Here is a 26,531-nt window from a genome sequence, read left to right as displayed (position 1 = left end):
GTGATCTGAGCTAACCAGTCAGGAGCTAAAAACCAGAGCAATGACTCATACCAGGCATTGCCCTAGTTACACCCAGGGATAGAACTGAGAGTGATGGAGCTACAGTGAGGAAGAGGAACAGTAAGGTGAATCCCAGGAAAGGCTTCCTGAGCATGAGATGTATTGGGTGGAGGGATGGGAGCAGTGTGAGTCCCCTGCTTGGGCCATTTAAAACTGGCCTGCAGGAGATACTAGAAAGTGAATTGTGGGACTCAGTCTGATGCTGGCCCCAAGGGATGGGCTGGATGGGACCTAAGAGTCCTTTCCCATCTCAAATGCTTATGATATGATTACAGTGTTTGCTCATGGGGGGTTGGGGAGACCACAGTTAGTCAACCCAGCCTTCCAAACTCCAGCTCACCCTGCTGCATGACCCATGGGTCTCAAACCTGGGTCTGCAGGAGCAGCCATGCTCCAACCCTCCACCAGATAGCCTGCTAATGCTTGCGTACCTGGGACCCATGAAGGCCAGCCCCAGTTTGAGGCTCTGCCCCTGCAGTCCTATTGGTGGAATCCTAGAGCAGCTGATTGGCCTATTGTCCCTATTTAAGCCAGCAGCGGGACCAGGAAGCTGTCTGAACTGGGCTCCACCCTGTTCTAGACTGTGTGCCCCCTGTCTTGATTTCCTGGCATCTGATTCGTGATTCTAACCTCCTGGTGTCCTGACCCAGCTGACTCCTATCTTGTGACTGCACTCTAGCTCTGACTGCTATGTCTGGCTGCCCACAAGCTGTCCATGACAGGCTGTTCGGACCACACTAGAAGCATCAGACTTGCCCAAATATCCCCCCTCCCCCCGCATAATCAAGCACTGCAGGCACAAATTATGCAGATGACCTCAGACAACTAGCAGCTGCAGGAGCAAGTGAGGCAGCTGAGTGGAGAATACTGTGCTGCCAATGCAGTGTGCAGTGCCTGGCCCTGAACAGGAGCCTGCAATACCATTGCCACAATGGCTTGACAGGAACCAGTGGCAGTTCCAGGGCTTCATGAACCAATGCCACCTTCTGTTCCAGGTGCATCCCCAAATCTGTGCCTCTGACCAGGCCAACGCAGCCCTGATAATCAGCCTGCTGACAGGAGATGCATTAGACTGGGCCTCCCCCTTGCTGGAAGACCATAGCCCGGTGCTGTTGGACTGGGATGCTTTTCTCCAGTTGATGTCAACCATCTTCGATGACCTGCACTGAGCACAAGCAGCCGAGGCAGCCCTGAGAGGGCTCCGGCAGGGGCCAGGCATGAGGGCCTCCTATGCAGCACTCTTCCGCCACCCTACAGCACATACAGAGTGGAATGAAGCAGCGCAGCCATACCAGTTCTGATGGAGCTTTCAAGAAGAAATCAAAAATGAACTGGTCCATGTAGAGATGACAGCAGGCCTAGATGCCTTTGTGGACCTTACCATACGCATGGATAATCAGCTGTGAGAACAAAGGGAGGAGAAAGCGGTTGCCTGCAACCTCCCTTACCATGGACCATGACCCCAACTTCTGTATCACCTGCCGAACCCATGCAAGCCAATCTGCCTGACCAGCGACTCACACCTGAAGAAAAGGAACGACACCGTCAGCACCACTTGGGCTTCTACTGTGGTGAAACTGGCCATGCCATCTCAGCCTGCCCAGTACGAATGCCAAAGAGCCTGGGGACCAAGCCGACCCAGGACCGGTGTGGGGAGCCAGCATGGACTTTGAAAGAAGAGAACTTCCCCATACCCTAGTCCTCACTGAGCTGCACGCTGAGCCCCATACACAGGCTTCCCCTTTGCAGGTGCCTATCAAGCTGTGCATACCGGGGGACCCTGACAGATTCCCCCTCCACCAGGCCCTCATCAATTTGGGAGCAGTGGACAATTTCATGGATGCAGCTACAGCTCAGACTCTAAAGCTCCTCCTGCTACACAAGGCCATGCCCTTGATCCAGTTGAGGAGGAGACTGTCCTCCTGGAGGCTGTTATTCAGGAACACAGAGAAATGATGCAATTCAGTGAGATCCATGTCCCACATTTTCCCCTGATCCTTGGCATCTATTGACTGACCCTTCATGATACCCTCATTCACTGGTGAGAATAGAAAGTTACCTTCCCTTCAGAATTCAGCTGACTGTAGGAGCCAGCGAATGTTGCACGCAGACCCAAGAAGGCTCAAGTAGGGGTAGTTGGCTGCACTGAAACACCTACTGGGGAAGCTATGGAACTTCCCTCCCCACCCAAGGTTGTGACAGTGGGCTCTGCCTTTGGCTACTAGGTCTGGCCCCCTATGACCCAGCCATGATCCAGCCATCCAGCACAAGTGAAATGTTGGGGCTAGGGAGGGAATTTAAGCAGCGAACTAGTGGCTGCTAGCACCCACCTTCTCCGCATGCTTCTGTTACAGCCCAGCATGCATAACACACTTGAGTGGCGGTGCACAGCTGCTAGAGGATGGAAGCCACCTGCACTTTCCTCCAGCCATGTTCCCATTGTCATCAGGAGAAGGCCATTGGACCTCCTTCAGTAATCCAACATCCCCTTCCCCACAACTCATTATTACCTCTTCATGCCTTACTCCCCCCCCCACCCCAGGAGCCAGCGCCATTCCTCCAACTCCCACCTAGCCAGCATCAGAGCCCCCTCACATCCTCAGTCAGCACCATTCCTCCACCTCCCACCCAGCCAGCACCTTCGCCCCATCACATCCTCAGCCCGTGCCATCCCTCTATTCCCACCCAAGCAGCACCTGCGCCCCCACACATCCTCTGCCAGCGCCTGTGTCTCCTCATGTCCTTAGCAAGTGCCATTGCCCCCTCACGTCCTTAGTCAGCACCATCCCTCCACCTCCCAACCAGACAGCACCTGCACCCCCTCAGTTCCTTAGCCAGTGCCATCCCTCTGTGATGGGTTCGGTCAGAGAGACTCCCTTGGGACTGTCACCTGATGTGCTGAAACTACCTCTGAGCCCATTTTTCCTGCCAGCTTGGGACTCCAGAACACTGTCTTGTCCTCAGCCAGCACCATTTCTCCCCCTTTCACCCAGCCAGCTCCCCCTCCTCAGCCAGCGCCTGCGCCCTCTCATGTCCTCACCCAGCACCATTTCTTCTTCGAGAGATGTCCCTGTGGGTGCTCCACTCCAGGTGTTGGTGTGTCCCTGCACCTTTGCTCGGAGATTTTTGCAGCAGTACTCATAGCGGCCACGCATGCTCAGAGGCTGCCCCCCGCTGTGAGTCTAGGTTGATAGTACGCATGCGTGGCCGGTCTCCTCAGTTCCTTCTCTACCGTCCCCGGCCTGAGACGGAGCTCAGCAGACTCGTTAGGAAATCCCTCACTCTTGCTACAATTACCCTTTTAGTAACTAGTTTGTTGTCAGTTCTTTGTTAGTGTAGTTAATTACCTCATTTATCTGTTACAAAAAAAAAAAAAATTCTGTCAGCCGCGGCCGCTTTGGCCATGCCGGGCTCCACAGGCTTCAAGCGCTGTGCTACATGCAAAGAAGCTATCCCACTATCAGATGGCCACTCAAAGTGTATAAAATGTTTGGGGGAAGCCCACATTCCCCAAAAATGTGCCCATTGCTGTAAACTCAGTTCCAGGGCACGGAAGGACAGGGAGCTTAGACTTAAACTGCTCCTCCTGCAAAAGTCTATCGGGTCAGTTTCAGACCCAGGCACTGAATCCAGCTCCGCTACCCGCCACAGCCCCCCCGCCTCAAAAAAACTGAAAAAATCTACAAAGAAGGGGCAGCCTTCTTCACCAAAGAAGGTTATGAGGCACAAGGTTTTTCCAGGCAGATCAACGGTCTCTCTGCCTGTGTTTCCTCGCCTCAGCAACTTTGATGAGCCGGGCTCTTCAGGAACCGTGCAAAAGCCGCCTGAGGCTGCGGCGCGAGGCTCTGGTGCCGAGGCATCAGGCTTCCAGTTGCCTGCCTCTATTATGGCACCGTTCGGCACCGCGACGGACGCGGTGCCGACATTTTACAACATGCCTGATCCCCTGCAGGCTGATGTTGCCCGCCCGGCACGAGACACCTGGCAGCACAGTCACACTTCCAGGATAAACCTAGCCCTGCTCCTATTCCAGCAGAGCCAGAGCTAACACCTGAAGAAGCATTACTTCCCCTTCCTCCAACACCGTCGGATGACTATGCAAAATTCCAGGACCTCTTTAAAAGAGTTGCCAGTGACTTGAGAATTAGCTTGGAGGTAGTCACTGAACAACAACATGAGCTAACGGACATCCTACAACCCCCTTCTTCCTCCAGGGTGGCATTACCAATTAACGCAGCCCTTTTAGAACCCGCTAAGTCCATCTGGCAGACTCCAGCTACAAGCCTACCTACCTGTAAACAAGCGGACAGGAAGTACTTTATTTCTCCAAAGGGCTCTGAATTCCTTTTTACCCACCCGGCACCAAACTCATTGGTAGTAGACGCCGCGAACCAGAGGGCTAAACAACAGTATTCTCGTTCCGCCCCAGCCAACAAGGACAGCAAACGCTTGGACCTCTTTGGTCGTAAAGTATACGCATCCTCGACCCTACAATTTCGTATAGCTAATTATACTGCAGTCCTTGCAAAATACGACCACAAAAACTATAATAAATTCATGGATTTTATTGATGACATTCCAGAACAGAAAAAACAACAGTTCAGAGCTATGGTTTCCGAGGGACAAAGCATATCACGCACCGCTCTCCAAGCGGCCCTCGATGTAGCCAACACTGCAGCAAGATCGACCGCTACAGCAGTAGTCATGCGACGGGCTTCATGGCTCTCCTCCTCTTTTTTTCCTCTCGAAGTTCAGAGCACCATTGAAGATCTTCCCTTCGACGGTGACAAACTTTTTGCTTCTACCATGAACGACGTGCTTCATTCAATGAAGGACTCAAGGGCAACCCTCCGGTCTCTCGGTCTCCAGACACCTATGACCAGAAGACGGCAATATAGATACCAACCGTACCACCGGCCACACTATCCCGCATTTACACAACATTCCCATAGACCACAGGAACAACAACAACAACAACAACGTCAAAGACCAAGATTCCAGCGCCGTCGTCCAAATTCTGCAGGGGCACCTCAACCCCCGCCAACTAATAGGCAGATTTGAAGCCTTGGTCGAGGGTTTAGAAAACAGCGCTCCCACTTCAGCCGACACACCTATCTTTGGACACCACCTATGACCATTCTCCCATCAATGGAAGAACATTACCTCCGACAAGTGGGTCATAGAGGTAGTTACAATTGGATACGCCATCCCCTTCCTCTCCTTGCCTCCCACCCACCCACCCTCCCCGTCCCTCTTCAGGGACCCTTCTCACGAGCAGCTACTCCTCCAAGAAGTGCAACATCTCCTTCATCTGGGAGCAGTAGAAATCGTGCCAGAACGACACAAAGGGAAGGGTTTTTACTCCCATTATTTCTTAACAGAAAAGAAAAATGGGGGATGGCGACCAATCCTCGACCTCAGGCGGCTCAACAAATTTGTCAAAAAGCAAAAGTTCAAGATGGTTACCCTCACCACCATAATCCCAGCACTGGAGCAGGGCGATTGGTTTTCTGCCCTCGACCTACAAGATGCCTATTTCCATGTCACTATACATCCGGCCCACAGACGCTTCCTTCGATTTACCCTCGGCTCGACACATTTTCAATACAGGGTACTCCCCTTCGGACTGTCCACAGCCCCCTGTGTCTTTTCCAAGCTCCTAGCTGTAGTCACTGCCTACCTCAGGAAACAAGGGGTCATAGTATTCCCTTACCTCGACGATTGCCTCCTCAAAGCCTCAACATTCGACGAGGCTCTCCGGTTCACGGGGCTCACCGTCGATTGTTTCCTGTCTCTCGGCCTACAAATAAACAAAAACAAATCCACATTACGCCCCACCCAGCACCTGCAGTTCATAGGAGCAGACCTCGACTCCCGGACGGGGTTGGCATCTCTCCCACCCGATCGCTTCAACTCCATAAGCCAACTGGCCACAATCATTCGCAACAGTCCCCAGGTGACTGCCCGAGACTGCCTACAACTACTAGGTCACATGGCCTCGTGCACTTTTGTCGTCCAGAATGCACGCCTCTACATGAGGTGCTTCCAAGCGTGGTTGGCCACGGTTTACAGACCGAATATGCACTCTCTAAACAAGACTCTCTCCCTACCTGTCCGAGTCAAAGATTCTCTACACTGGTGGACCGTTCACTCCAACCTCTGCTCTGGAGTCCCGTTTCTTCAGCAGGCTCCATCACTCATCCTGACCACCGATGCATCTCTGACAGGCTGGGGTGCACACATGTCTCACCACACAGTACAGGGGCTATGGTCGTCAACCGAGACCTCCCTGCACATAAAATGTCCTAGAACTTCGAGCTATTCGCAATGCGTGCCGTCACTTCCTGCCACTAATCAAGCATCATCACGTACGCATAATGACAGACAACATTGCATGCATGTTTTATGTAAACAGGCAGGGAGGAGCTCGATCCCATTCGCTGTGCACAGAGGCTATGAAGCTCTGGAATTGGTGCATTGCGAACAACATCCGGGTATCAGCTGCCTATCTTCCCGGGGTAATGATCACCACAGCGGACGAACTAAGCAGACGCTTCCCATGGGACCACAAGTGGGAGATAGACGAGAAAACCATTCACAACGTATTCAGCACTTGGGGTTACCCAACAATAGATCTTTTTGCAACTACAAAAAACAAGAAATGTCCCAATTTCTGCTCCAGAGCAGGACTGGGCAAACATTCCCTGGGGGACGCATTCATGATCTCATGGCACCGAAACCTACTCTATGCATTTCCCCCGATACCAGTTCTCAACAGGGTCCTGATAAAAATACAAACAGACCGAGCCAAGGTGATCCTCATTGCCCCGTCGTGGCCCAGACAACCGTGGTTTCCGTTCCTCACCAGAATGTCGATTCAACCACCAATCTCCTTGCCTCTCATTCCAAACCTCCTATCTCAACAACACGGCCGCTTTCTCCACCCCAACCTGTCCATGCTTCACCTCAAAGCCTGGTTCCTACATGGTTTTCCCAAAGCGAACTAGATTGCTCTGAACAAGTTCAGAAGGTGCTCCTACATAGCAGAACACAATCTACTCACACGACCTATCTTCAAAAGTGGAAACGATTCACACATTGGTGTTCCGCTAAACACCTTTGTCCCACATCGGTACCTCTTTCGCTCATACTTGACTATCTATTGGGCCTTAAGCAATCCGGCCTTTCTTTCAGCTCCATCAGGGTCCATTTAGCTGCTATTACAACTTTTCACGACAGAATTGATGACACGTCTGTCTTTGCTCATTCTATCACTAAGCGTTTCCTCAAGGGACTACAAACCTTATACCCAGACATTAAACCACCTACCACCCCTTGGGACCTTCATCTAGTACTGTCTTGCCTAACTCAACAACCATTTGAACCCCTAGCCACGTGTTCCCTTTTACACCTCTCGATGAAAACAGCATTTCTAGTGGCAATTACCTCTGCCAGACGGGCAGGAGAAATAGCAGCTCTTATGGCAGACCCACCATATACGCTATTTTTTAAAGACACGGTTACCCTCAGATTACACCCCAAATTTCTTCCAAAGGTGCACTCGTCATTCCACATTAATGAGCCAATACACCTACCGATTTTTTTTCCGAAACCACACGCGAACTCGTTCGAAGCCTCAATGCATACACTAGATGTACGCAGAGCCTTGTCATTCTATTTGGATAGAACCAAACCTTTTAGAACTTCTTCCAGACTTTTTGTCTCCATTGCGGAGCGCTCCAAAGGTACGTCTATTTCTACCCAGAGACTTTCGAACTGGATTTCCCAGTGCATCCGGTTGTGCTATCAGATGAAGAAGGTTACACCTCCAGACGGCATCAGAACACACTCCACTAGATCTCTGGCTGCCTCTGTAGCATTCTTACGCAAAGTTCCCCTGGCTGATATTTGTAAAGCAGCCACCTGGTCCTCTGAGCACACATTTGTTAAACACTATGCCCTTACTCAAGGCCCTCTATCTGACATACGTTTGGGCAGGGCTGTACTATCCATGGCATTCCTATCAGATCCGAAGTCCCTACCTCCTTAAGATACACGGCTTTTAAATCACCTGGAGTGGAGCACCCACAGGGACATCTCTCGAAGAAGAAGAGGAGGTTACTCACCCTGTGCAGTAACTGACGTTCTTTGAGATGAGTGTCCCTGTGGGTGCTCCACTACCCACCCTCCTCCCCTCTACTTCGGAGTTGGGGGGCCTCCGTTGTAGAGAAGGAACTGAGGAGACCGGCCACGCATGCGTACTATCAACCTAGACTCACAGCGGGGGGCAGCCTCTGAGCATGCGTGGCCGCTATGAGTACTGCTGCAAAAATCTCCGAGCAAAGGCGCAGGGACGCACCAACACCTGGAGTGGAGCACCCACAGGGACACTCATCTCGAAGAACGTCAGTTACTGCACAGGGTGAGTAACCTCCTCTTCTTCCCCTTTCACCCAGCCAGCTCCCCCTCATGTCCTCAGCCATCACCATCGACCCCTCACATCCTCAGCCAGTGCCATCCCTCCACCTCCCACCCTGCCAGCACCATCCTTCCACCTCCCACCCAGCCAGCATTCCCTCACATTCTCAACCATCACCATCACCCCGACGTCCTCAGTCAGCACCATCCCTCCACCTCCCACCCAGCCAGCGCTCCCTCATATCCTCAACCATCACCATCACCCCCTGACATCCTCAGTCAGCGCCATCCCTCCACCTCCCACCCAGCCAGCACCAGTGCCCCTTCACATCATGAGCCAGCAATAGTAGTCACAATCATTTAACACAGCCGTGCAGAGTCGTCACATAGATCTACCAGCGTAGCCAAGGTGGGCTAGTGGATTGTTTCCTGGGATTTTGCATTTTTGTGGCTCTTTTTGTGAAGCATTTTTAGATTGTGTTGAAATCTGCTCCATACTCCCCATCTCTCAGACAAATTACGTGTGGTCCTTTCTGAAAATCTGTTTTCTAATCTATGTGATATTACTGTTTTTTTAACTCCAACTGTTCCTTTCACATTGAGCTTGTCCTAGTGTGTTGATAATCATGTTTATGATAGAAATCAATATATAATTTGAAAACATATTGGTAACAGCCCAATTTCCCTTTTCTGCTTATGTTTTTTTACCCCTCCAATCCGTCCCACAATCCCAAGCAGAGCCCCTTTGGCCATTTTTCTTGCTATACTCTTTGTTTCTCAGAGGAACTGTCCTCTGCTCTACATGACGTGTGAGGTGTGGAGCAGTTCCCCATCTTCTTCCACGTGGACATGCACACATATGGATTTTTTTAATACTTCCTCCTGTTGCACCCTATTCAGTAGGTTCCTTCATTCTCTAAATTTCCTTCCCTGAAATCCAATAGTCATGTACTGCTTTATTCTGTGCTCCACCCTTTACCAACCTGAATCCAAGTAGCATGTAATCATAGGTTCAAATTTCCTTATTATTCTTGTATTCCCAGCTGGTTCCTCTCTGTTGATAAGAAGTAGAGCTATGTTGGATTCCCTGTCATAAAGCTGTTTTCTGATTTACCTGGGAACATCTTTGATACCCATGCCTGGGTGTCTGTCATGCAACAGATGATACTTGGGTAGTTGCCATCCACCTAGACCATGGGTCTGAGTACTTCAAATTGGTCCAGGAATGTTTCATTTTCTGTTTCCTCCAGTCCTGGTGGTCTATAGCAGCTATTCACTGCAGTTTCTTCTCTGATTGACATTAGCACTTGCTTATAGCACAAATATCTGTAATAAGAATGTCCTCCAGGGATGCAATGTTACTGTTTTCCTTTCCCTTGCTACTTTGTAATCCTGTTTTAGTATAGGATATCACATAATGTGCCTGTATAATGACCACCTAATTGGGGACCCTCAATGCTAAAAGAATAATCCTCCACTGCTTCTGAGCTACTTGAATAACTCCTTTAGCTGATAGCTTTAGTAGACTTTTAATCTCTTATATGAATCAGCCACTAGAGGGAGACAAAGTGACATATTACTAGTATGAGCTACACTAGCCTGTAGTGTCACTCGTGGATTAATATTAATTATATCTGTACCTTCTTTTCCCCTTTTAATCTGTGAGCACTGAGCCCCATGTAGTATGTATGTGACGTGACTACCAGTGGGAAGGTATTAGAACCATAAAGCAGCACAAATGTCATATTTCCTTTTATTTTTAATAGGCTGTGTCACAGGGCTGTGGTGTCACCCCATTACAGCTTGCTGAGTGACACAGCAAGATTTTCCTGGAGGAGAGAGAAATTGTGAGAGGCGAACAAGCTCATGTTTCATTCAAGAGGGGCCATTAGGCAATGGTACATAGACCTTGTGCTGGCTTGCTGTATGGAGGTGAATGCCCTTTACCCTCATGGCCTGTAATGGTAGCAGCAATGGCTAATGAAAAGGAATAAATATTGACCCCAGCCATAAATGCTGTTTGGTGAATTTGTGTATGGTTGTGGGAAATTTACACTTACAGCCAGGACAGCAGTGTAGGAGAGAAGTGGACATCGTCAAGGGAAACGTTTTGTTCTACAAGAGGGTGGAAGCAGCTGCAGGGTTCCAGCACCATCCTATATGGAGAACAGACAGAACTGCTGTACTGACAGTGCTTCTTAGCTCCACGCTGGTGGGTTCTCCTTGCATGCTGAGCATGTGTGGAAGGCATGTGTGAGGTGCGTGGGGAGGGTCATCACATCAATGTTCTTAACACTACAACCCACTGAGCAGTGAAAAGGACACGCCAGCATGGCAGGATTACGGTGGCTGGTGAAAGCACGGCTGTGCATGAGGTGGCCTCCAGATAATGAAATTCCACTGGCAGGCAGCATGTTCTGCAGGGTGTTGCTGCCAGTCCATTTCCCTCACTGCCTTTGTTTATTACAACCAAGTAAATGCCATCAAGAGCTCACAGCCTTTCCAAGGTGCACTTCCTGAAGCATTTGTTTCTCATTTTGCTCATGTAAGTCCCCTTGCGGTATTTTATTTGCATTTTACATGGCAACTTGAAAAGGAGACTCAGTGAGGCCACAGCATATTAGCAGCATTGCTCAGACCTTGTTGCAGTGGTAATCCCTGTAGACAGGGAAAGCTAATTTGAGTGGCTGCAGTGAGGGTGGGTTAAGTTTATAGGCACTGATTCATAGAAACCAGCTCAGGCAAAGACCTTTTGTCTGATAAACAAATCGTTCTGCATTAAGTTACAAACTGTGAGAGCTCTCCGGTCACCCAGCACATTTGGCAAGGCCGGGGGCGCAGCTGCATGCTCCTCCCGGTGTGACCACTGGTGCTGCTCTCCCACAATTAATGGGAGAGCTTACACCTGAAGCTCATTAGCAGCCCTTTTAAGCAGCTCTGATGAATGTGAGTCCTAAGCCAGAGACAGACCAACAATCAAGCTTGCCCACTCAGTGAGGTCTCATCAGCAGCTCGTTATATTTGGCTTATCTTGTCTTCTCCCAGGTGTCCTCTGCTGGATGTTTCATCTTCCAGAAGGCCTGGACCTGGAAGAATCTTTATGTTTTAAATTCTGTTCAAAGCTTTCTCTGGCCCTTGCCTCCGTCCCTTCCCCAGATAACAACATGACAGGCTGACTGCAATGCCTGCATCCCCTTTCTCACCATTCCCTGGCCGTGCCAGATTTGACTTATCAAGCTTCGCTTTCATGTGATAATTTTAAAAAAAAATCCCCCAGTAGCCGTTTTCTTTCGTTTATGTAAATTTTCTTTCAGCCTCTTCAGCAAGTTTCTGTTGTTAACTCCTGGGCAGACAGTAAATCAGTCTGAAGGATGCATAGCCCATGAACTCCACTTTACCAGCTTGTGTTGCCTTTGCATTATATCTTGTCCTGTGACTCCATTACCTGGTAATAAATCTCCTCTCCATGCCTTGCTCCTGAACTGCAGGTCTGTACAACTCTATGGATAGCTGGATGATTGTCCCCAACATCAAACAGAACCACTACACCGTGCACGGGCTCCAGAGTGGCACCAGATACATCTTCCTTGTCAAGGCCATAAACCAAGCTGGCAGCCGGAACAGCGAACCTGCCAGGCTCAAGACAAACAGTATGTGCCAGGGCTTTTTTTTTTTTTTCAGGTTGGGTGGGAAGTAGAAAAGCAGCTTTATCAATCTTGGAGTTTAAAAGGATATTGCTGAGATTTTCTTTAACTCTTTAATTGCTGGGGCTTATAACCATCCTTTGGAAACTTGACATCTTTGTTGTTTCCTTGTTTGACTTGTTTTTTCTTCCCATCATGCTCACAAAGGCCAGATTGCACGTGAGCCCTGGGCATTGCATGCTAGCTGGTGTCTCTAGGGTTGCCTCAGAATGCTGTATCCATGTTGCTTGTTGGGTATGGTTTGTTATTGTAGGGTTATTCATGAGCTCCTTTATGCAAACACGTCTGTCTCTACTGTTCCCTCGTCCCCAGTCCCTTCCCCTCCATTCAGCTGTTGCATACTGTCTAAATCCTAGGCTCTGGGGCAGGGACTGTTTGGGCAAATGTTCAGGTCAGTTCATATCCACTCTGAACCCACTTCTCCAAATCATATCCAGAAATCTGGCTTGATCAAGAAGCGAAAGTAGCAGAAATCTGGTTGCACAACCTGTTCTTAATGAGCATTCCACATTTTTGGTGCTTAATAAAGTCAAACCTCTTGAAATTGACCTCTCACGTACTTCTGAGCACTGAGCTTGGTGTCTACTGGTTTGTTAAGAGAGGGTCACTCGTGTGAACTAGACAGCTCACTGGCTTATTATTGTGGGGTTATTTGGGAGGACTGTGAGGCATGTGCTGGTTTGTTATCATAGGGTTATTAGGAAAAGAAACCTGAAAAGCATCTATATGGAAAATGTCATGGGCTTTGCCAACAAACATGAGAAAAAAGTTAGTTCAGACTTTGGTTCTTCCAATCTAAATTCCCTCAGAGGGGAGGGAAAGAGTTAAAGACATTCTAAAAATGGGAGCGGGATCAGACAACAGGCTCATTGACTTCAAAGGGAACAGGATTGGATCCACTCTGGCCATGGAGTAGAACATGATATGTGGAGGATTTATACCTCATTTCCCATTAGCTCAGTAACACATCTGGGATGATTATTTCACTCTTAGTGATGATTTGTAATACAAAAAAAAAAAAAAAAAAAAAAAAAGGTAAAAATATGAGAATGGGCAGTCGGTATCCAAAGTAGTTGCAAGTAGCTTGTCTCTTTGCTTTTGTCCAGCAGTGGCCAGGTCTTGTTGATGATTATAAGATTCCTCTGTCTGGTCCTGACGTGCCCAGAGTTCTTTTTTGTTCCCTTTTCTTGATGTTTCAATCATGTCTGAATTCTGCACTTGAGTAGGCTTGTGAAATGATTTATTGCTTCTACCGCCTCAATCTTTTCATGAAACTGTGGCAACTTTAAATACAATACAATTAAATAAAGTCCATACATTGGAGAGAATGGATAGAAGCTGATGAAAAACAAACTCCAATCTAATTCTTTTGTTTATTAAAAATGTATCCCTCCCTCCAATGCTGTTTAAAAGCACGCTCCGTGCTTTGAACTACACTCAAGATGGAAATAAGAAATTGGTGACTTGACAGGCCAAAAGCTGATATGACAAACCTACTCAGAAGAAAGGAAAATAGGTTAGTTTCAGTAGCTCCCTGAGGAGGTTGCAACTTGTTATTTTATTCAGTGTCAGTCATCAGAGATATTAGCGCGCTGCTAAGTGTGGTGCTTTACAGACGAGCCTGATTTACTGAAATATATACGGGATCAAATTTTTAATTCTGATTGTTCACTGTCTCTAGCAGCTTCCTAATTTGTCAAACTGTAAAGCAGGAATTGCATAAAGTGCTATAAGAAGTGCTCAACATTGCTGATATGCATATTACAAAATGAATCTCTAACAGTGGGATTGTATGATCATTTAAATCACTGGTCTACAATAGAAAGGTTTAACCGAACCCTCAAGGCTATGATAAGGAAGGTGGTAAGTCGGGATGGGAAGGATTGGGACACCCCACTACCCTACCTTATGTTCGCTATCCGGGAGGTACCACAGGCCTCAACTGGGTTTTCCCCCTTGGAGTTATTATACGGGCGTCACCCACGTGGCATACTAGATATCGCCAAAGAGATCTGGGAAGAGGAACCCACTGAGGGGAGAAATATAATAGAGCATGTAATGCAGATGTGAGACCGGATAGCCCGGGTTACCCCTATTGTACGGGAACATTTGGAGAAGGCACAGGAGGCCCAGCGAACCCATTACAATCGCCAGGCAAGAGTGCGACAGTTCCAACCAGGGGATCGGGTTATGGTGTTGGTACCCACGGCAGAAAGCAAGCTTCTGGCCCAATGGCAGGGGCCCTATGAGGTGGTTGAACCCATGGGGGAAGTAACCTACAAGGTGCGGCAGCCAGGACGCAGAAAACAAGAACAGATTTATCACCTTAACCTTCTGAAACCCTGGCATGCACAAGAGGCATGCACAACGGTCCAAAAAGACCTAACCCAGGAAAACAAGCCTTCCAAACAAGTGAGAGTGTCTCCCGCTTTAACACCAGACCAGAAGAATGAGGTGTCTGAGATGATCTTCTGGAACCAAGTTGTGTTCTTGACAAAACCGGGTCAAACAACCGAGACATATCACCACATTGTCACGAACCCTGGGACCAGAGTAACAATGAGGCCCTATCGGGTGCCAGCGGCAAAAAGGGAGGAAATAAAAGCAGAAGTAAAAAAAAATGCTGGAGTTGGGGATCATCGAAGAATCCCACAGTCAGTGGTCCAGGCCAATCGTGCTGGTGCCCAAATCTGATGGCACCACAAGATTTTGCAATGACTTCCGGCGACTAAACGAAGTATCCCAGTTCGACACGTACCCCATACCTTGCATAGATGAGCTAGTGGACCGTCTGGGTAGTGCCCGGTATTTGACTACCCTAGACTTGACAAGGGGTACTGGCAGATTCCCCTTGCAGAAGACGCAAAGGAAAAGACTGCATTCCCTACAGCAGAGGGTCTTTTTCAATATACTGTCCTCCCTTTTGGATTACATGGGGCCCCAGCTACCTTCCAGCGCCTCATGGACAAGCTATTACGCCCGCATAACAGTTATGCTGCTGCCTACTTGGACGATGTGGTTATTCATACCCAGACTGGGAAACCCACCTGGAGAAGGTGGAGGCAGTCCTCGATACCTTCAGGTTAGCTGGCCTTACAGCAAACCCTGCCAAGTGCGCTGTAGGGTTTACAGAGGCCAAATATCTTGGCTACGTTGTGGGAAAAGGTTTGGTAAAACCCCAAGTGAACAAGTTAGAGGCCATCCAAAATTGGCCCCGACCAACTTGCAAGAAACAAGTCCGGGTGTTCCTAGGTGTGGTGGGGTATTACCGACGATTTATCCCCCACTTTGCCACAAGGGCAAGCCCCCAACAGACCTAGTGAGAGCTCATGGACCTGATCTGGTGAGATGGTCTGACGCAGCAGAGGAAGCATTCACAGACCTACGGACTGCCCTCTGCAGTAACCCCGTACTGATAGCCCCTGATTTCACCAAGGAGTTTATCCTGCAGACAGATGCATCGGAAGTAGGGTTGGGGGCCGTTCTATCACAGATGGTCGGGGTGGAGGAACACTCAATTCTATACCTCAGTCGGAAACTCCTTCCAAGGGAACAAAAATATGCAGTGGTGGAGAGAGAATGCCTCGCTGTAAAATGGGCCATGGAAACATTGCGCTACTACCTGCTCAGGTGCAGATTTGTCCTCGTGACTGACCATGCCCCTCTTCAAGGGATGCAGCAGAACAAGGAGAAGAACACAAGGGTGACCAGATGGTTCTTAGCCCTCCAACCTTTCCAGTTCCATGTGCAACACAGAGCAGAGAGCCGTCATGGCAACGCCGATGGCTTGTCACGTGTGCACTGTCTGGCATCCCAAGCTGCTCAACCCCTCGGCGTTGAGCAGGGGGGAGGGATATGTGACAGACCCAGACCAGTTGGGTACAGGAGTCTGGTAGAGAGCAAATATACTGGTCACTGGATGAGTAGTTTTCTGTTCCCTGAGTGACCAGAGAAGGGGCTGCACTAGAGTAATCAGGAACCTGCTAGAACCAGTTAAGGCAGACAGGCTAATTAGGACACCTGGAGCCAATTAAGAAGCTACTAGAATCAATTAAGGCAGGCTAATCAGGGAACCTGGGTTTTAAAAGGAGCTCATTTCAGTTTGTGGTGCGAGTGTGAGGAGCTGGGAGCAAGAGGCACAAGGAGCTGAGAGTGAGAGGGTGTGCTGCTGGAGGACTGAGGAGTACAAGTGTTATCAGACACCAGGAGGAAGGCCCTGTGGTGAGAATAAAGGTGTTTGGATAGGGTTACCAGACGTCCGGATTTTCCCGGACATGTCCGGCTTTTTGGGCCTCAAATCCCCGTCCGGGAGGAAATCCCAAAAAGCCGGACATGTCCAGGAAAATAGGGAGGGAGGGGCCGGCGGTGCTCAGCTGGGGGCTGGAGCTGCTGGAGCCGGCGGTGTTTGGCTGGGGGCCGGGGCCAGTGGCGTGGGGCCGGGGCCAAGCCGGGCGGGAGACGCTGGGGCCAGAGCCTCTTGGCCTGGGCCAGCCGCCAGAGGAAGCCGCTCGGCTGGCAGGGGGGCCGGACTGGGCCGCGCCCCCCCAGCTTACCTGCTGCCTGCCTGCTTCCTGCAAATCAAATGTTCGTGGGAAGCAGCGGAGTTGGGGTAGGGCCGGGACCCCGTGGAGTGTCCTCTTTTTGGACACTTAAAATATGGTAACCCTAGTTTGGAGGCGGCCATGGGGAAGTAGCCCAGGGAGTTGTAGCTGTCATGCAGCTGTTGCAGGAGGCATTAGAGACAGCTGCAGTCCACAGGGCCCTGGGCTGGAACCTGGAGTAGAGGGCGGGCCTGGGTTCCCCCCAAAACCTCCCAATTGACCTGGACTGTGGGTTCTTCCAAAGGGGAAGGTCTCTGCGCTGTTCCCCAACCCACATGGTGAATCTCTGAGGCAAGAAAATCCACCAATAAGCGCAGGACCCACCAAGATAGAGGAGGAACTTTGTCACAGTGGCCATACTGTAAGCCTTTGAAAAAAATCTCAGGTCATACCTGCTTAGTAGAGACTTCAGTTTTAGCAGGTAAAATCTCCAAATATTGCTTCCACAGTGGGCATGCTTGGGCCTCTCTCAGCTCCCAGGGCTGACCAGACTGCATGTACACCATGCCCAGGGAGCCAAATGAGCATATTCCAGCCCTGGGCTACAGGAGCAATGCTGGACTTTCCCTTTGATGGCTGCTCCCAGCTGCCTTGGGCCGGGGTGGAGTTGGGCTGGAACTGAAGAGCTGGAAGCCTGTCTTTCCTGTGCTCTCAGTAACCCTCCTATTGTTTCCTGCCTGAACTGCAATCTGATTTGAGTGCCCAGAGGGCAGGGCAAAAGCTGGACTGGGGCAGGGAAAGGAATAGTTTGGGACAAGCAATCTAATGGGATTGGAACTGGAGGCAGGGGGAGGTGAGAAACTGTGACTGGGAATTGGAGGCTGAGAGATTGAACCTGAGTGTGGGGAGGGAGGAGCGTGGGACTGGGCTCATGGTTAAAGCAGTTGAATGCAGCCCTGGAGAATTGGATTTTATCCCTGCCTGTGCCACAGAGCTCCTGTGTGATGCTGGGTGAGTCACTTAAACTGGTCACTGTCTGTTCTTAATTTTCTGGGTGTCCAACTTGAGACCCTGGTGTTTGATTGTATTAGTGCTGAGCGCTCAGAGCTGCAACTGGAGTCAACAGTAGCTGTGCTTTGAACATAAAGTTTTACATGTGCTATGAAAAATCAGATCCAAGGTGTCTCGGATTGGGTACCTAAAATGAGTACTTTAATCTTTCTGCCTCAGTACCTCCTCTGTAAAATGGGGATCTTGTTGTGAAAATAAATTGATGTTGGTGAAGCAGTCAGAGAGCGTCATGATGAGCGCCTCAGAAAAGCTCAGGAGGAAATGAATGATTCTGCCCTCACAGCAGGGTTTGAATAGTGTGCAGTAAATAAGGTAGGAGGCACACACTGAACAATGAGAAGAAAACAAAATATTGAATAGCTGCTAATTAAGTGAATGAAGCAAGGGTCCTGTGGAAAAAAAAAAAATAGTATGTGATCATGTAAGACTGTGTTATAATGCATAAGCACAAAGGGGCTGAATTAAGGTCGCACAGGCGACCTTAATTGTGTCATTTCCCAACTTTTCAGTGATTGACTTTGCAACCTTAGTAATGTCCTTTTAACATAGTTTTTCTGTGTTTTTATTTTTATATAACAATATATAGTTACAGATAAATAAACTCCACTATGTTGCAGCATGGCTGCCATTTCCTGAGCATGCAGAGAATGAACAATGCCCTGTGAAGGAACCTGTCTCTTTAAGGTTCTCCTGTGGGTATTAATAGGCCTATTTGCTGCACACTACAAACAAATGTATTGTTCTTTGTGTATGAGGATCCTACCACTTTGTACTGGGTTTGTAGTGGTTTGCTCTTGGTTATTTCTCCTTCCTGTATTTGTCAGTGTAGAACCCTGTGTGCAGCAATTTATTATAGTCCTTCAAAACAGCCAATTATAACAGAGCGCATACTTCACAAATGATGTCACTTCAGAAAAATGTCAACAGTGGTACAAGAAAAGAATGACCCATTAACCTATTTCGGATTCTACTCTCTGCTTCTGAAGTAGTGTTTTGAGAGATTCCACCATAGACTTAAGGCCTGTGGCAAGACAGATATTAACTCCCAGAATGCAACAGTGTCAGTGCTCCCACTGAATCCTCATTCCTTAACTGGTCAGAACGTAAAACGAACTAGTGTGGAGGGTCTATTTTGGTTTTAAGACAGGGTGAAAAGCCAATGTTTCTGAAGTAAGCACATGCCCTTGGCCTCATTAAGTGTCCCAAAGTGTGCTGGGCTCCTCACAGAATACAGAGAAAGCCACGGCTTCTGTACTGAAGGGAATAGAGGGGAGATGGCTTTTAGTGGTGGAGCTTTGTCCAGTGCTTTAAATGCTCAGCCCTCTACTGACTCATGCTGATGATACGTTTCCACCTGTTGACATTTATGCATCACTTTGTAATGTCTGATGAGCTCCGGGTTATGATAATGTGTGTCCCATGGGCTGGTTTTCTGTAAGTCACAAGAAGTGGAAATTATCATAACATTATTTGGAAAATGGAAGTTAATAGTACAGCTAGAAGGGCCCCAGGTTCTGCTCTTAGTCCAGATTAAGGGTTTGTCTTGCTGGGGAGGTGATTCCTGAATAAGGAAGGGTGTGAATTTAAAGTACTGTAGCTTTTGCAGAATAAGAATGTCCACATAAGGAGTTATCCCAGAATAGCTATTCCAGTCACTTTCCCTGTGTAGACAAGCTCTAACCTCTTTGATGTCGATGTTCTGGACTTACACTGCTGTAACTGAGAGCAGAAGCTGACATCTGGTTAGGAGCTGAAGGAATCAGACCCACTTTCCATTGTTTGTCTCGTAATGCATTATGATAATTGAGTACACAGAGAAATGCCTTCACTTCAGCAAAGAAATGTGACAGGTGATTCTAAGGCCATTGCCCCATTTAGCAGGTGTTTCCCTCTGGGCTGTCTGTTGATTTTAGGAACAGTTGGAAGTGTGTATCCTGCACACCCTCATAGATTGGGTCTATGGCAGTGGTTCCAGTTTGGATTTACAGTGGTGACACGTCAGGCAGAGGCTAGTCTGAGTTTTGGGCCAGGGCGGGTCTTTGTTTGGTGTGGGTTCACATTAAGGGCTGAGATTTATCTGCATTTGGGACGAGGGCATTGGCTGGTCCAGTTTTCAGACTCCAAGAAATTATTCTAACTAACAATAAAACACTAGCCAAATGCTAAGGAATGGCCCCTGTCTCTTCTGTGAGGATCCCAATACCACCACGCACAAGATACACCTTTTCACACTCGCCTGCCACACACATGACACGCCATCCACCCAGCCTCAGAAACCACCCTGACATTATCAAAGAGGCTGATAAAGGAGGTGCTGTTGTCATCATGAACAGGTCTGACTACCAAAAGGAGGCTGCCAGACAACTCTCCAATACCAAATTCTACATGCCACTTCCCTCAGATCCCACTGAGGAATACACTAAGAAACTGCACCGTCTACTCAGGACACTCCCTACACTAACACAGGAACAAATCAACATACCCTTAGAGCCCCGACCAGGGTTATTCTATCTACTACCCAAGATCCACAAACCTGGAAATCCTGGATGCCCCATCATCTCAGGCATTGGCACCCTCACTGAAGGACTGTCTGGATATGTGGACTCCCTACTCAGACCCTACGCCACCAGCACTCCCAGCTATCTCTGTGACACCACTGATTTCCTGAGAAAACTACAATGCATTGGTGACCTTCCAGAAAACACCATCCTAGCCACCATGGATTTAGAGGCTCTCTACACAAACATCCCACACACAGATGGAATACAAGCTGTCAGGAACGGTATACCTGATGATGCCACCGCGCAACTGGTTGCTGAGCCTCTGTGACTTTATCCTCACACACAACTATTTCAAATTTGATGACAATATATACCTCCAGACCAGTGGCACCGCTATGGGCACCCACATGGCCCCACAATATGCCAACATTTTTATGGCTGACCTGGAACAACACTTCCTCAGCTCTCGTCCACTCATGCCCCTTCTCTACCTACGCTACATTGATGACATCTTCATCATCTGGACTCATGGGAAGGAGACTCTGGAAAAATTTCAACAGCTTCCACCCCACCATCAACCTCAGTCTGGACCAATCTACACAGGAGGTCCACTTCCTAGACATCACGGTGCAAATAAGTGACGGTCACGTTAACACCACCCTATACCGAAAACCCACCGACCGTTATGCCTACCTTCATGCCTCCAGCTTCCATCCCGGACACACCACACGATCCATTGTCTACAGCCAAGCACTGAGATACAACCATATCTGCTCCAATCCCTCAGACAGAGGCCAACACCTACAAAATCTTCACCAAGCATTCTCAAAACTACGAAACCCGCATGAGGAAATAAGGAAACAAATCGACAGAGCCAGACACGTACCAAGAAGCCTTCTACTGCAAGACAAGCCCAAAAAAGAAACCAACAGAACTCCACTGGCTATCACATACAGTCCCCAGCTAAAACCTCTCCAATGTATCATCAGTGATCTACAATCCATCCTGGACAACGATCCCTCACTTTCACAGGCCTTGGGTGGCAGGCCAGTCCTCGCCCACAGACAACCCACCAACCTGAAGCATATTCTCACCAATAACCACACACCTCACCATAGTAACTCTAACTCAGGAACCAATCCATGCAACAAACCTCAATGTCAACTCTGCCCACATATCTACACCAGCGACACCATCACAGGACCTAACCAGATCAGCCACACCATCACCAGTTCATTCACCTGCACATCCACCAATGTAATATACGCCATCATATGCCAGCAATGCCCCTCTGCTATGTACATCAGCCAAACTGGACAGTCCCTACGTAAAAGGATAAATGGACACAAATCAGATATTAGGAATGTCAATATACAAAAACCTGTAGGAGAACACTTCTACTTCCCTGGACACACAATAGCAGATTTAAAGGTAGCCATCCTGCAGCAAAAACACTTCAGGACCAGACTTCAAAGAGAAACTGCTGAGCTTCAGTTCATCTGCAAATTTGACACCATCAGCTTGGATTAAACAAAGACTGTGAATGGCTATCCAACTACAAAAGCAGTTTCTCCTCCCTTGGTGTTCACACCTCAACTGCTAGAAGAGGGTCTCATCCTCCCTGATTGAGCTAACCTCGTTATCTCTAGCCTTACTCACTCTTGCTTGCATATTTATACCTGCCCCTGGAAATTTCCACTACATGCATCCGAAGAAGTGGGTATTCACCCACGAAAGCTCATGCTCCTATACGTTTGTTAGTCTATAAGATGCCACAGGACTCTTTGCTGCTTTTACACATGACAAACCACCTTTAGCACCATCCTTCTCCAGCTACTATACTCTGGGCAAACCAGTTGATCATCTACTGTAAGAACAATTCAGCTGCTGTCATGTATTATTCAATAATTTTTAAACCTGTTTGAAAAATTCAAGTTGGGAACATCTGAAAGTTTGATCTCATCCTTGGGGGAGTTGATTCACCATGGGTTCTGCAGCTCTGCTGGGTGAGCACCAGCTCTAAGATCTTTCTGTTAACACACATGTTCTGAGGAGCTGGATGCTATGTAGCAAGCAATCCCTAAACAAGAAAATCCACAGGGAGTCTGTTTGGAGATTTGTATGTTTTGATAGTTTAATTGTGTTTCTGTTATTCAGTGGCTCCATTGCAATCTAGCTGCTTTCCCTTCTCCAAGACAGTATCAGAGAAGAGGAAGATAATCACCAGTTTTCATGCCCACTCTCAATCCTGTTCTCTGCTTTGCAGGCTTCATTCACCGGTTAGTTTTCTGACGCAAGTTGTGGGCTTGCGTACCATACTGAGGGGTCTGGTCTTGCTTGCTTTTTTCTCCTGCACCCTCAGAGGCATAGTGCACCCAAGTGTTTCAGTCATTTATTTTGGTCTTATGCTGGTCTGTTCAGGCTTCTCAATGTCATGCTAAGGGATTTAGCGTCTTTCTCTGGGCCAGGTATAAGGATGTAAATTGACAGAGAGAGGCATCATCTAGGGTGACCAGATGTCCCGATTTTATAGGGACAGTCCTGATTTTTCTTATATAGGCTTCTATTACCCCCTACCCCCATCCTGATTTTTCACATTTGCTGTCTGGTCACCCTAGCATCATCAGCCAGGCTTTGCATCCTGGTTACTTCTGCATAATCAGAATCGTTGACTTCTTAGCTGACTGACTAGGACTGGAACATTGTTGGTTCTGCTCTCCAGCTGAAGTAGGCAAGAAAAAACACTGCAAAGAAAGGTCTCAGGTGTGTGCTGCTTGCGGCATGTTACCCTGGGATTATTTGCTTGGTTTGCACTTCAGCCATGCAGACCGCAATGGGTGTCTGCTCCAGCGCCAGAGATTGAGTCCTTCCTAGACGTAGGAGTCCCAGATCCTCCCTGGGCAATGTTGTATTGAAAGCCAGGCCCAGATCAGGGTTTCAGTTTCTCACCGTCCCTTCTCTCTAGGACATAAATCCAGGTGACCTCAGGAGGGTTTCTGTCCCAATTCCAAACTACCCTGGGGGTCTGCGTTCCTCTCCTGAAGAAGTGCCTTGGGACCAAGACTCCTGGAGGCTTTAGTCTTGCCTCCTTTGCTGTTCCCCAAGATGTAGAGAGCAGGGCCATCTGAAGGTGGGGGAGGATATGCTGCACACACACACACCCCCAAAGGGGAGGTAGGCTCCCATGGTGCTGTGCCCACATGCAGTCCTGCACTTTCTTCATCTCTGTGCCTTCAAAGAAATTCAAGCTTCATTTCCATGCTGATAGCTAGGGAGGAGAGTGACAGAGCCATAAAACCTAACACAATGCCTCTTCCCAGCAAAATGGCAGAGGCTTAATGAACAGAGTCGCCGTTTACTCATTTTCTGTTTGAATCAATAGGGCTAGAACAATTGAGTGAATAAGTGCTCTTTCAGTGCTGGTTCTGCAGACCAACGGAAGGAGCCAAATGAAGATACAGTCTGAGAGCCTTGTAAAATGCAGAGCCTTGGCATGTTTGCATAATAAGGTGCTTTACAAATGAGGCCACATTGTGCAGAACTCTGGCATGCATCTCCAAAAGCCTGGGCTAGCATGTACCAGTAGAGCTGGGACCCGTGGCAATTGCTCAGCATACCCACAGGTTTGGTTCCCAGACCTAAAATCTACAGAAGAGGCATAAATAGGAGAGGGAGATGGACTGGGAGCCCCAGTCCATCTCCATAGCTTCTACCAAGCCCACCAGCCTAACTGGGCCAACCAGTAGCCTGTTATTAACCCTTCCTACTTGATGGGCTTTCAGAAATAGATACTTCTTCATCTCTAACATAAATATCTCTTCATCTTCAGTTCCTTGTAAAGAGACAGCATGCAGTTCCTATTGACGGGGGGGATTTGCTGTGGGGGATTTGCTAGACATCTCTGGCAATCTGATCTCCAGTGCCCTAAGGAGTGTGTGACTATGGCATGTTGACATTGCCCAGTGTTGGTTGTACGGACCAGGAGGCGGGTACCATTTGGACTTACCTCTGCTGGCATGACAAGTGGGATAGCAGATCCTGCTGAGCATAATTGTAAATTACTCCCCTGCCAGAGTGCTGAGAAGGAAAGGACAGCTTACACTGACTGGCCCATTAACTATCTTTGTCTCACTGACAAAGTACTGCTTAGGTAAACAGAAAAACACATCTCCTGGTCTAAATATTAATGCCCAACCACAATGGAACTGAAACACATGCAATTAAACTGCAGGGAGGTGAAGCAGAGTGAGAAATTATCTGTAGAGAATGACAAAGAAATATTTCTTTAAAAGACAAAAGCAGTTTCAAAGTGTCATATTTTCAAGGAGCTTTGATTTAGGTGGAGACATAGAACACGTTGGGGCCAGTGAGTGGAAATGGCAGGCACCTGACTATCCTGGGCTTTCAAAAGAAGAGGACATCTCAGCAGTTACCTTGGAAATTATTAGCGGCAAATCCCAAAGCTTTACAAATGAGATGTACGTTGAAAGAGACAGGTTAGAAAAAGACTCGAAAAGGAAGGAAAAACCATCCAGGCTGAAGACAAGCTGAGCAGGGAAATATTTCCAGTTGTGGTTGAGAGAACAAATGAAAAAACAGCCTGGTTTTTGAAGTACAATCCCAAGGGAAACGAGCAGGGGATTTGAAGAGAATTTTCTCTAGCTCTTCTGTGTAGCCAGCAGGAGGGCACCGTGCTCAATACCCAGTGAAGTGCCTGTCCAGAGTCTGATCCCAGCACAGCAGGAGCCTTTGTGCTCTCCAAGACACCAAGTTAATTCGACAAGCGATGTCCATGTGCCCACATGAAAGGAGAGACAGGAAAAGGACAGAGCAGGCTGCAGTAGCCCAACATATGCTGAAACAAAGACCCTTTTAGTTGCTGAAAGAGAGGCCTTAAAATTATCCTGCCTTGAGGATTTTACCCTGATGGTGCCCTGTGGCTTCCATCCAGCTATTTCTGCACCCAGCATCTCTGCAGCATTACAGGTGTGGACGAAGTGTGCCCTGGCAATAGCATGACAGATTCATGGCCCACACATTGGGACACAGGGCTCTTCTGTTGAGATGTCAGGTGCTTAAGCTCACTGTTGGGATGCAGAGGGTATTTCTAATGTCACACTAAGGTTAAGTCAGGGGTGTCTATTCAGCATCAGTCTAGAAGTATAAGAGGGGTTGGAGTAGCTCTCTGAGGCTGAGGGAAATAGGGGCAGAGACCGAGAGATCCTGTAGGGACAGCCCAGGCGGCTAGAGAGAGCTTTAGTTGATGCTTTTGCTTTGATGGGTGTAGCTCAGACTCATAGATTCATAGATTATAGGACTGGAAGGGACCTCGAGAGGTCATCGAGTCCAGTCCCCTGCCCGCATGGCAGGACCAAATACTGCCTAGACCATCCCTAATAGACATCTAACCTACTCTTAAATATCTCCAGAGACGGAGATTCCACAACCTCCCTAGGCAATTTGTTCCAGTGTTTAACCACCCTGACAGTTAGGAACTTTTTCCTAATGTCCAATCTAGACCTCCCTTGCTGCAGTTTAAACCCATTGTTTCTGGTTCTATCCTTAGAGGCTAAGGTGAACAAGTTCTCTCCCTCCTCCTCATGACACCCTTTTATATACCTGAAAACTGCTATCATGTCCCCTCTCAGTCTTCTCTTTTCCAAACTAAACAAACCCAATTCTTTCAGCCTTCCTTCATAGGTCATGTTCTCAAGACCTTTAATCATTCTTGTTGCTCTTCTTTGGACCCTTTCCAGTTTCTCCACATCTTTTTTAAAATGCGGCGCCCAGAACTGGACACAATACTCCAGCTGAGGCCTAACCAGAGCAGAGTAGAGCGGAAGAATGACTTCTCGTGTCTTGCTCACAACACACCTGTTAATGCATCCCAGAATCATGTTTGCTTTTTTTGCAACAGCATCACACTGTTGACTCATATTTAGCTTGTGGTCCACTATAACCCCTAGATCCCTTTCTGCCGTACTCCTTCCTAGACAGTCTTTTCCCATTCTGTATGTGTGAAATTGATTTTTCCTTCCTAAGTGGAGCACTTTGCATTTGTCTTTGTTAAACTTCATCCTGTTTAACTCAGACCATTTCTCCAATTTGTCCAGATCATTTTGAATTATGACCCTATCCTCCAAAGTAGTTGCAATCCCTCCCAGTTTGGTATCATCCGCAAACTTAATAAGCGTACTTTCTATGCCAATATCTAAGTCGTTGATGAAGATATTGAA

At 48.2% G+C, this 26,531-nt stretch overlaps 1 protein-coding gene across 5 annotated transcripts in view; it reads left to right on the top strand.

Annotated features, from left to right (window-relative positions):
* The window catches only part of MID2 (midline 2), a 432,473-nt gene that overhangs the window by 330,053 nt on the left and 75,889 nt on the right, over positions 1-26,531 (top strand). For all 5 annotated transcript variants that reach the window (XM_054039814.1, XM_054039809.1, XM_054039813.1 and 2 more), the window contains exon 8: positions 11,967-12,128. In XM_054039814.1, the coding sequence (XP_053895789.1) occupies positions 11,967-12,128 (162 nt within the window). The remainder of the gene's footprint in view (positions 1-11,966; positions 12,129-26,531) is intronic.

This window comes from Malaclemys terrapin, chromosome 9, assembly GCF_027887155.1.
Source record: "Malaclemys terrapin pileata isolate rMalTer1 chromosome 9, rMalTer1.hap1, whole genome shotgun sequence".
Lineage (NCBI taxonomy): Eukaryota > Metazoa > Chordata > Testudines > Emydidae > Malaclemys > Malaclemys terrapin.
Note: the sequence above shows the minus strand (reverse complement) of the source record. Positions and strands in the feature narration are given on the sequence as shown.